Source organism: Phasianus colchicus, chromosome 10, assembly GCF_987193195.1.
Source record: "Phasianus colchicus chromosome 10, bPhaCol1.hap1.1, whole genome shotgun sequence".
Classification (NCBI taxonomy): Eukaryota; Metazoa; Chordata; class Aves; order Galliformes; family Phasianidae; genus Phasianus; species Phasianus colchicus.
In genome coordinates, this window is record NC_143445.1 from 21,107,618 (window position 1) to 21,119,631 (window position 12,014).

A 12,014-nucleotide genomic window follows, 5' to 3' on the forward strand; every position below is an offset into this window, starting at 1 on the left:
CTGCTTCCCTGGTGAAAGGAAGAGAAAGCAACTTGCAACACTACTGTGCACCCAGATTCCTCCATCTCATAGCAGAATCTGGCCAAGTAGCAAACACAACGTCTGGGAGGACTCTGAGGACCTGATTTATAGCCCAGTGTAGTCAGGCCCACATGGGAGGCAAGTTTTATTGCTGGAGCAGCTGTTGGCAAAGCTCTTATAGCTAAACCCAATACTTAACTTCAGGGCATGCAAAAGAGTTTCGAGGAGCGAGGCAAGTTCCTCTGGCTGAAATACACTGGCTTTAAGGTTTTCTTTCCAATTCCCACCAAAGCCATGCTATCTGCTGTTGAGATTCAGTGGCCCCAAATTAATTTCTAAAGCAAAGCAGCTTTGCCGGTCCTGCTGGCTCTGCCTGAAGCCCAGTGTATCTGGGTCCAGCACCGCCTGCAGCAGAGGGGCTGATGCTGCTGCAAAGGAGCAAGGAGGAGAGCAGCCAGCTCAGCATGGTGCAAACGCAGCTCCTTCTTGCCAAAACTCCCTCCCCACTTGCTCTTTGCATCTATGCATGGAAAAATATCCCAGGGACAAAAGGTACATTTATACAGCATGCAGGGTCTGCCTGGAAAGGAAAATCATATGAAAATAATGCTTTGCATCAGACTGTGAATTACTCAGTTCTCATTCAGTAACTCACAGCCCCCATGAAACCAGTGGGAAATGCCAAGGAAGCACAACACAACCTCCTGCTTGCAGGTTACACTGTTTTTTGACAAAAGAAATACACTTAACCGAAGACGCTTAGTGGAAGACTTACATATAAAGGGTTTGACACTGCTGTGGATGTGTTTATGCTGTTTGAGGCCTGAAGATGTGGCAAAGGTTTTGCCACACTCTGGACAAGCGTGAGCACGAGCCCCAACATGCTGGGAACGAATGTGCCTCTGGAGGTTGCTGGGGTCCGTGAAAACCTGCTAGGAAATGAGTACTGATTAACCAAGAAACTTAACTGCGGAAGAAGCCACTTAGCACAAAATCCAGAGCTACTGGGAGCTTTGTAGGACTAAAACCCGTGGCTACTTGTTGCACTGCAGCCTGGCCAAAGGGCATCAATGGGAGCTGTGCCTACAGGACGGGGCCTCATTTTTCCAGGGTCAGCCAAATATTTGGTGGAGTGGTTAACCCCTTTGCAACCACCACAGCAGATGTAAGTGCCCCTGCAATTGGAAGTCATGCTTTCGAGGCCAGTGATTTCCTGCTTAGCATCCTCACAGAAATTCAAAGCATGGCTATCTGAAACCTCCAAACATAACTGCGATAAAAATGTTTGGCTGAATGCATGGCAGCAAGAAATCCCACTCGCAGCCCCAGCATCTAGGGCTTGGCTGCATCTTATGAGTATCATGTCAATGTAAAATCCCCACTATTGCAGCAAATCTACTTAAAAACAAAGCCCTTATGTAAAAGGCCCAGGCTTTAAGAATCTTGTGAAAACAAATGTAGAGCACCACATCTACCAATAATCTGGGTAGCAAGCCCAGTGCTGGGAGGTAATGCAGATGCTCTGGAGATGAACCTAGTATTCTTTTCTTATTTTGCTTTCTATTGCAGCAGCATCCTTCTAAATCAAGCGGGGTAGAAAGCTATCATATACGAAGTGAAGGTTTAAATCCTCAAGAAACAGGCACTGCAGGAGCCCTATGCCCTCACATATCCCACCCCCAGCTACCCCCATGTGCTCAGTGCCACAAAAACAGCCTACAAATTCACTGTACCTTGGCACAGTTCTCACACTCGTAGTGCTTGCCGCTGTCATGTGACATTTGGTGACGTATCAAGTTGGACTTCCAGTTGAAAGCTTTGGGGCACTGGTCACACTTGTACTCCCGCTCCTCGCTGTGGGACAGCATGTGCTTCTCCAGGCTGCAGAAACAGGAACGAGTGGCACATCAAGAGGAGGAGGCAGCAGAGCACACAACCTCCAAACAAAAAAAAGAGAAAAGAAAGCAAGCCCCAAAGGCCCAATCCTAACAGACCCAGGTCCTTTGAGCCCCAGGCACACCCCACTGGGAGGCAGAGCATCCCCTCCATCCCACAGTATCACTGTCTGATGTTTTGCCAGGCCACTTGCAAATGCTCCAGAAGATTATGCTTCCATCACTCCCAAAGGAGATTATTTCATACACCTCTCAATATTTCACTCCGGTAATTCCTCCCTGCAGTCTGAATCATTTCTGCCTTATTGCTTTCACTCTAAACACACCTAGGAACCTACTATCTGATGTAGCCTCACTCTTTTGATGGGAATCTATTTTTCTTGCAGCAGGAATAGATCAGAAATAACTCCACCAGTGGAACAGAAGGAGCATAAGTGAACAGAGCAAAGCTTCTGAACGGAGCACACTTAATGCAAAGTTATATTTGATGATTATTAAGTGTGTTCAATTCTAGTTGTTTTTTCATTCATTTCTTAGCAGTTGGTTCAGTCTATTAGTAGCATACTCAATCCTCACCTAATTTCTGTTATTCATCTTTGAATTCATTTTCACCTCTGAGTTTTCTGAATTCCTCTTTTGGAATTCATCTGCTGCAAATATATGTTTAAATACATTGGTCATATATCAAGCCACAGCTCACGCTATTGCTTGCAGAGAGATCTGTACATAACAGCAATGGGGATTCACAGAAAAGTCATTGGAAAAGGGTTTCTAACCAGCACAGATCAGTGCTTCCTTGTCGATGTTCCCACTGATCTCTGCTGAATCTGTAGACAAAACCTGAGGGGTTTACAGTTTGTCCTTGGTTGTGTAGTCCAAATGGCAACTTACATTCTCAGCTACAAGTAACAGAAATTCTTTCATCCTGCTGATGCTCTTAAGTTCTACCCCTCTTAGGCTTTCTCCTTCAGGGAAAAATATTTCCTGCTTTGCCTCCTTGCACTCAGCTAACAGCTGTATCTCCACCATGCCCTGGTAAACAAACCTGACATAAGACCTAGAGAGGTCCCAGGCACCTGATGTGGCTGCACCACCCACAGACCTCAATCTTCACACTCAGCTCTTTCTCAATTTAATTATACACACCCTCAAGCGCGGCTCATTCGAGCCTTTTGTTTTATATAATCCCTATATAACATGCTTCTGTACTTTTTTTTTTTTTTTTTTTGCTTTGAACTGTCTTTGTGGTGTATTAGCTTCTCAATAATTCAAGAGTTTGGAGAATGACTGCATTCTTTCTCATTTTTCACTCTTTCTCACAGTACTGCCCGTCTATTTATGATGACTCGTTCTTTGTTTTCTGCCCTTTCTCTTCAATATTTAATATTTTAAGCTAAATTTACATTTGCTCAATGATTCCCATATGTTTGATATCGTCCTCTTGTTCACAGGCAGAAAAGAACTTCAACACCAAATAACTCACAACGTGGAAAGATGTCACAGTCCCAACCTATGCTGCACCCACCACTGCTGCAGCTCTTCTGACTTCATCTACCGACATGAATCAATCACTCAGACTGAAAATTAGACACATGGAGCTGAATACAGCTCAACATCAGCCAGTGAAGACAACACTGTACCTGCACAAACATAGGACTGACCCACAAGAGCAGTGTTTGGTACGCTGTGCTTTCATTTTGTTGTCACTTACTCTGTGGAATTGTAACGAGCAGGTTGTGTGACACTGCATCCTCACAGCTGGGATCTCGTCCAGGATCTGCCTATTAATATAGCTCAGCATAACTGCTATATTTTGGCTGAGGTCAACCTTCCTGCATCCTCAAACTGAACTTACCAAATACGAATTTGTGAGCAACATAATACAGAAGCTCTTGAGCACTCCCAGTATCTTTCAGTAATTTGCAAAATTTCCTACATTCTGATACATTATAAGCAGCCACAAAAGAATTACAGTGATGGGAGTTGTCTTCAGCATAGAAAGCTGGACTTTTTATTCACATTCCTACAGATATTTTAGGGATGTAGGCATATAGGTCTGCCTGTTTAAACAGACAGGAATATATAAGAAAACGATGAATCCCAGTGTTTCAAAACAGAAGAGCTGTGTCTACATATGTGTAATGTCTGTATATATGTATGTTTACATATATTAATATCTTGAACACAGCCTAACCAACCTGCCTCTGCCTAGCATGCTTGTTTGCAAAGATAAAATTGGTATCACGAAGTGAACACCACTCAGAGGTGCTCTAATTTATTCCTACCTAAAAACATGGAGACCAGACCTCAATTCATCTGAACTATAATCACTCCTCTGATTTCACTGGCACCAGCCCTACTCGTGCCAACTAAACATGCCATTATCAGAAGATCCAGTTCTTAATTTAAGGTATCTATTAAGGATTAATTTCTGATCTATCAAGACTCCGTTGATTTCCACACTCTAAAACCAATGAGCAGAGAAACTAATTTACCTTTACCATTGGTTTGTACACAAGATATCCAATTCTGCTCTACCTGATGCCCTCTGACTTGACTGAAGCCATTAGAGAATTTGCCTTACTCAGTCACGTTCTAAGCACTTAATCCTACCTTTGTAAGTCTGGGAAGACTTGATCACACTCTTTACACTCCTGGATTTCGTGCACATCCCGAAGGTCGTTCTCATTCTCAAGCTTTTTCTGAAAGTCCTCCTCCACCATGGAGAAGGCGGAGTGTGGAGTGCTGCAGGGGAACTTCTGGTGGTCCACCAGCTCAGCCTTGGACTCAAAGAGCTGGTCACAGTCCTCGCAGCGATACTGGCGCTCCTCTGCAAGACAAAAGGGTTGGCATAGGGACAGAACATCAGTTTGGGGTCATTTTTAGTTACTCTCAGCAGTTCCACAATTGTGTAGTTAAATAAAGAGTTATTCTGTGAAAAATATTATTAATAATAATAATAATAACAATAAATGATGCTTTATGATGCTGTATCATCATACTTCAATTCTGTAATATATAAATGCAATGCTACCTGTTAACTGCCTGGGTAACACAACCTATGGGAATCCCTAATGTTAGCTTGGGACAAAAGTCAGCATGTTTCAAATTACTTTAAAAGGGGATATCCACGTTCTGATATGGATATCTACAAGAGGCTGACAGTCTCTGACTTCCTGAATGAAGTAAACTTACACAAACACCAGCAACTGCAATAGCCAAAAAGGTTTACAGTTTTTAGGAGTCTTTCTACTTCCATTAGAGTTCTCTTCCAGCACCCAAGGTGAGCCAGATATCCAATAAAACAGTCACAAAGTTCTCACTGAAAATGACTGTAGAAGATCACTGGAGTGCCACTGAGGAGTGAATATTTCATTCCATTAATTACTATCCTTACCAAATAATCAATTACCTGAAGAAAATCCCAAAATGAAGAGGTGAAGAAAAGCAGCTCACAATACTCTGTAGGATTTTCTACTGATGGCCCACATGGGCAGCTACATGCCTTGTTCTGGGCACAGCTCAAGAACTGAAGATGCAGCACCTGTGTGCTGCTTGAATAATGAATGAGCACGAGGAGGAAGGTTGGCTGTGTTCTCAAAAGTAACAGCAACATTAACAACCTGAGATTTCTTTTTAAAAGAGTAGTTTTTTGACAAAATTACAAACTAAAATCAAAAAACCCTCAACCAACCAAAACCAGATATAATCAGGGTCCATACATTTTAGTCTTGAAAGACCAGCACAAAAGCCTGAGATAACGACATGGATTCCATTCCTTCTCTTGCAATACCCAAAATCAGATTAAGTTTCAACTCTGAAGCCTTACTGCTGCCCTCAGTTACATCTGCAGACCCCATTTCTGCCATGGAGGTTTGAATATATGAGAACTGAAAATCATCAAGAGGTGCAGGATTGCAATGCTGAGAAAAGTCATCTTTGAAAAGTAGAGTTTAGCAGACTGGCAGGTCTGCTAAGGGCAGCTGGTAGACAAATGCAATCATGGTCCAGCTGTCCTCTTCAGCTGCTGGCAGGCTATTCTGGAGCTCAAAGGTATTGCAAAAGAGAAGAAATCTTGCTACATTTTTGCTTAATTGCAATGGTATTTCATATAAGATAAGAAGTGGCTAACCATGAATGTCCGGAGCCATTGTTTCATGTGAATAATCTTCACTCTTCATGAACAGTAATAGCTCCTCTCCTGGCTCAATGTCTGCCACTACTCTGTAGAATATCTGAAAAAGAGAAAGCGAGGTGAATACCATGAAAGGCAAAGAGGCAGTTAATGCTGCAGGGCTGACACCAGGTGCCCAACCCACCCCTGGCACAGGTGCTGCAAAGTGCTGGGGATGGGCAGCCTGGGCTGTGCAGGTGGGCTCTTTCAGCCCCAGAGCTGCTTCTGCCTTATCTGTGAAGATATAGGGGAAGTTGCTTTCGACAGCCTCTGCTGCAAAGCAAGCTGCATGATGACTGCAAACATCACCAGCAATTCACATGCTTAATTATACCAAACTTACCAGCCAAGGTGCCCATAAAACATGTCCCTGAACGACCAACAGAGAGAACATTTCTCCTCTTAGCTGCACTGAAGAAAGTAATTAAATCACACCTGAGGAAATTCTGCTGATCAACATGTGGGCATCCAACCCCACCTGCTTCTATTACTTAGGTAGCCCAGAGAGTAACGAGGGGAGGGGCTTGTACAATGCAGTATGCTTCTTTGCTCTTTAGTTTCAAATGGGAACCTAAAGGAACAACTCATCCAGGATGAAGATATGCACAGATGCTTGTCAGCAGCCTCTGCCACAGGTGGCAGCTAGTCCTCTCTCCATGGGCTCCATGCCTGTCACTGGGAAGGAGTCCAGCAGAGAGGCAGGGGCCGTGCACCTTTGGTACCACACATCCAGGGCAAGCTTGTGCCTTGCTGCCAGGCTCTGCCAGAAGGAAGCTCCTAAAAAATCCATCTGGCTGCTTTTTCTCTCAGGAGAAAACATGAAGAACACTAAAAATGTTCAAGAAGCCGTTCAAATAAATATTAGTAACTTCCTTAGGCCTTGTTAAACAAAAACACATGAAAGCTACGTTTCCTACCCTAACAAAAGACATTTTTGCACTCTCTCTGTCTAGTGTATTTTTAAAGGTTTTACCCTGAATCTATTAACTCTCAAGACGCATCCTAGTGCTGTGAGAGAAAGGCAAAAAGTCAACAGCTGTTTTACCACAGGCCAGATGCAGGTATCCCTCTTGCACAGAGTATTATTCCCCTCACACAGCATATCTCCTCTGCACGACATATTCCCCATGCATAGCACATCACCCAGCTCTATACAGCACAGAGCAGCTACCCAGGGCCTCCAGGAGGTGGCTGTACAGCCTAATGGTTATTGCTGCAGCCCCTGCCCGTAGATATGTGCTAACTGCCTAAACTAACTAAAGAAGGCACATTTCCTCTGATATGTTTTCTTTTCTTTGCCTTGCCCCAAAAGCTGATCTGGAGGATGCCAGCCTAGAGACTGCTAGTGTCAGTGTGTCCCACCACCCAATATCCCATGTCAGGCACAACCAACTTGCAGTGTAGCCTCCTGCTTACAGGGAATATCACTCCAAAAAGACAGGAGCAGGCATTCACATGCAACCTCCCCTCCTAAGGATGTTCCTCTTCTTCCACACTGTCCTACCCAGCTGTCAGAAGGGCCTGCTTGGGCTCTTTTTTTCCCTTGTCAGTCAGATAATTGTACACAAGCTACATGGTTCATTCTCTAGTTCTGTTTCCCTTTAGAAAACAATGGGCTTCCCACAGCAACAAACAGCACCTTTTTTTTGTCAAGTTTAACTTTTCAGCTTCCTGTCTGAAAGCACATTAGATTCTGAAATGTGACACATCAGCCCTTGGTGCTGTGAGCCCCAGCACCCTGCAGCTCTCACTGACAGCAGCAGCACTGCTGGGGCACTGCAGACTTATCCCAGCTCAGCTTCCTAAAAAACAGGAGCATGGTTCTGAGGTCAGCAGTGCTGTGTTTGCAGACTCGGGGCATTCCCCTTGCATTAATCTTGTTTTTCACTAATTTACATGGACACAGAACCAAATCAGAGCATTCGGAACCCTGCCACCAACTCTTGAGCAAAAATAATGCCAACAGTGTCTAGTTAATTTTCTTTGAGGTCACACAAAAGAGGACACAGCTGATGCTCACACTCACGGTCCTTCAGCTCCTTGTTGATGTCAGTGCTGCAGAGAACAAGTGCTTCAAGCAACACTTTTTTTTCTGAGGTCAGCAATGCATCCACACAAAGTCATTAACAGAAACCAGAGTGACTTTTCCCAGTATTTTTCCTCCAGTGCTCCTGCTGTCCCATCCAGAACACTCTGACTGATCTCTTCACCTCTGGTTGCAAAGTAAGGACACATGGACCAACAAGGAGGATCTTCTCTCTCCAGCACTGTACTGCACTGCATCTCATCCAGCTGTAAAGTCCTGGTGTGATGCAGCATCTTCCCTGCAGCCATGGGACGAATCACTCAACAGGGTGCAAACTCTGGAGCCAGCTGTCCAGCCTGGCTTTGTTGGTACTCAAAAATACCGAAATATCAGAGATGATGAAGCAACTGATCAGAAACTGCCTGGCCAACCTCTGTGTGGAGAGAGACGGAGGGGCACCCAGAAAAACTCCTTTGATGAGGATGAATGATATGTTTTATTTGGCACCTCAAGGCCCACTAAAACAAGGTCTGAGTCTCAAATTTCCAGCTCTGGCATTCTGACATTCTTATTATTAAAAAAACAACTGTAACGATTACTAAAAATAGTAAAGCTCTGTGCATACAAAAAACCCACCTGCTCTAAGAGTTTATATATCCAATTGCTTTCCACAGAAATGAAACATACTGAACATTAGAAAAAAAAATGATCCTGCAGGTAAGCATAACCTGATTTCAACACACGTCCTTATTGTTTAAGGCTTTTTTTTTCACTCTTCCCACCTAAAACCTCATAGGCACTACCCTCTCTGAGAAGGCACCGGCCTGCCCTGTGAAATGCAAGGGAGAAATGTAACCAAAAGAAAAAAGAAAGGCCAAGTCCAGACGCGCTTTTCACATGCCCTGGGATCAGTGGTGTGTGACTGCAGTCATATAGGAAGAGCAGCATCGGATCTTCCAGGTCTGGAAGCACTTTCTGAGTTCAGGGGTCTGAGGAGGCAGCTTTGTGTGTCCACCCTCTGTGTGTGCTACCGAGCAGGAGGAAAAGCTCCCAAACTGCTGCCCATGAGGGGGAAGGGGAGGGGAAGAACGGAGCACACGCAATTTACTTTTAAATGGATGAATAAGGCCTCATTGTTATGAATCCCAGTTTACTTTTCCTGGTCAGGCACTTGAAATTTTATTTATGCTTAATAGACTGCATTTGGCATGTGTAAAGATGACAGAGGCGTGAATTATGAATGACCTTCCACCCCTGCAGGAAGTTGTAATAATTGAAATAATAGCGAAAATACGCTCCCCGAGAGCGGGGCCCAGGGCTGCGTGCTTTGAAGCGCCCCGTGGGGCACAGGCCGTGTCAGCAGGGCCCGGCCTTCCTCACAGCCACAGACACTGAGAGGGGAAAAAGTGGCATTTCTGTGAGCTGCCGTGCGTATGTGTCACTGGGAAGTGGGAGGATGAGCTGAGAACTGGCTCTGAAATCGACGGAGGAAAGCTGAGGAGAAAGGTCCAAATGGCGAAAAGTCAACTCCCGGTCTGTGGCGAAGAACTGCTGAGGCTGGGGGAATGTATGGGGAAAACGAAGCCCTGTTTCAGGATGTTCTCCTGAAATGGCACATGCAGTGCCCATGTCTGTCGGACTCCAGGCAGTCCCAGCACAGGACATCCTGCTCTGCATCCCCTCCCAGTGATGCTCATCCCTTCCTCCATGGCAGGTTTCTGGTGCGTGTTAGCACCAGAAACGAGACCAGGGTCTGGGTTAGGGACTGACACATCCACAGGGGCTCCTGCAGACACTGGCATGATCCCACTTGCCCCACTGACAGCCACCTGCACTCGGGCCCACGCAGCCCTGCATCCCAACATCCTATAGCCGCTCCTGAACACCACTCAGTGAGCAGCTGTCCCACTGTCCCTGCCAGCATCTACAAACCTCTGAACCATGCCATGCAAGTGGGACCTGACAGCTCTCATCACCAAACAGCGTTCCTGCGTGCAGGCAGCGCGCTCTTCTGCTTTTATTAATCGTCAATGAAGAGCTTATTGCCTTGCAGAGAGGCGACAATTAACTGCCGGTTTGGTGCTGAGCAGTTCCTTGCAGGTCACGTCAGGACAGGCTGAAGCTCAGGCAGGATGCTGGCAGCACTGGGCTGCAACAACTCAGGCAGGAGGCTCAGCACAGCATCACCTCTAATTGCCACAAATGGAAAACCGCAGCTGATGAGCTCCTGGTTCCACCAGCCCCATGCTAGCACGACCTCGCTCCACTGGAAACAGGTTTTCAGTGGGAGCTGGATTAAGCTTTATTTGCTTAATAAACTAATAACTCGTAGGAGGAATAATGACAGAATAGGGCCCCGCATGAGCTCAGTGCACACATGCCCTCCTGACCCATAACAGCCAAAACCTTAATTTCACTCTCTGACAACAAAGCCTCAAAACCATTCGTTAAATACACAACTTTTGCAGGTGGCTGTGTGTCTGGGGCTGCTGGACGAGTCTCCGTGTTTCTCTGCCTGGGAGCTGCACGCCGTGCCGGGGGGGCAGAGGCAGTAAAACCTGAAACATGAGGCTGTGCCTGCAGATTGCAAAAGTTTGTAAAACTTGTAAGATGTGATCGGATCTGGTGCAACCTACAGCAGTAGGTTCACTCACCTCCGATTGTATCACTGACACTGTGCACATTGTTAAGAGTGTTATTCTACTGTTATTTCTCCCACTGCAGGGGCATATACTCCAGTATATGGGAAAAGAGCACACATAAAAACAAAGCAACAAAAAACCTCCTATTTCAGCTCACGCAGCAAACCAAAACCTCAGCAAGCTGACTGTGAGCCACGTGCAGCTTTCCACAGATAAACCAACAGGAATCTTCCAGGAGACCTGGAAGCTCAATGTGCTTTCACAGCATTATGTGGCCACATCACTGTCACAGGTCTGCAAGCAATAAGCAAGGCAGAAACAATTTCACGAGTTCTAATTCAAAGTGCAACCAACATTTCCCTACACAAACAACAACAAAAATAAACAAATCTAAAGAAAGGAAGGACGAAAGAAAGAAAAAAAAAATTACAGCTTAAAGGTGACTGTGATCCCAGCTTAAAATGTGCTTGGGACTCTTCAAAGTCCCTGACACACCATCACTATAGTTACTGTATTTTCCACCACACTTTCATTAACACGTATATTTAAAAATAATGCTTCTGCTGGGATGACAGCACTGCCAGAAAGTCTACCAGGGCTAATCGTTCTGAAATCAGTAAGAAGTGGAACTAATAGATATTTAATGATAGATAACAGAGGGGACTTGTCCAAGTTAGCAGAAACTGCTATTGACTCCTGACTTTGAGCTGAAAAAACACATTCCGAGCAAATAATAGTGACAAGACTTTGCAGCTCTGCACACTCTTCAGTCTCTTTGGGGAAAAGGAAAAAATGAGTGTGCGCTGTTTGTGGAATTTTATTATTCATACACATCTTGAATTACACACTATCAGGTTAGATTGGGTATGACAGGATATAATAGGAAGACAGCAAAGAGAAATCCTAGATAAACTTTGTTTGAAATAAAAAAAAAATATAAAAAATGCAGCTTTTAAACCCTCCTCCACCTCCAATCAAATGAAATACGAGTTGCATCCCGCGTGCATGTTTTGACTGCATCCCACCATTATCGAGCTGTTCATCTCAGAAAAGCCCATTTCTACAGCCCTCTGAAAGAGCCCAGGCCTTTTGTAAAGCTGATCCCAAGTGATGAAACTTAACCTCAAACATGAGTCGGGGGGCGGGGTGGCATGCCTCTGAAAAAAGTCTGCTCGAGAAAACAACAAAAAAATGTTTTTCTTTCACTCTTTTTGTGAAATGCAGAAGGTGCAGCTTAGCAGAGCGACCAGATTACA

General features: G+C 44.9%; 1 protein-coding gene across 11 annotated transcripts in view; it reads right to left on the bottom strand.

Annotated features, from left to right (window-relative positions):
* The window catches only part of MECOM (MDS1 and EVI1 complex locus), a 323,615-nt gene that overhangs the window by 27,602 nt on the left and 283,999 nt on the right, over positions 1 to 12,014 (bottom strand). For 5 of the 11 annotated variants that reach the window (XM_090147662.1, XM_090147661.1, XM_090147665.1 and 2 more), the window contains 4 exons: positions 6,049 to 6,151; positions 4,530 to 4,746; positions 1,755 to 1,902; positions 797 to 953 (listed from right to left, as the gene is read on the bottom strand). In XM_090147662.1, the coding sequence (XP_090003788.1) occupies positions 797 to 953; positions 1,755 to 1,902; positions 4,530 to 4,746; positions 6,049 to 6,151 (625 nt within the window). Of the gene's footprint in view, positions 1 to 796; positions 954 to 1,754; positions 1,903 to 4,529; positions 4,747 to 5,111; positions 5,248 to 5,328; positions 5,596 to 5,638; positions 5,796 to 6,048; positions 6,152 to 6,235; positions 6,380 to 6,433; positions 6,844 to 12,014 lie in introns of those variants that run through there. The other 6 variants (XM_090147667.1, XM_090147672.1, XM_090147663.1 and 3 more) reach the window with 6 other exon arrangements.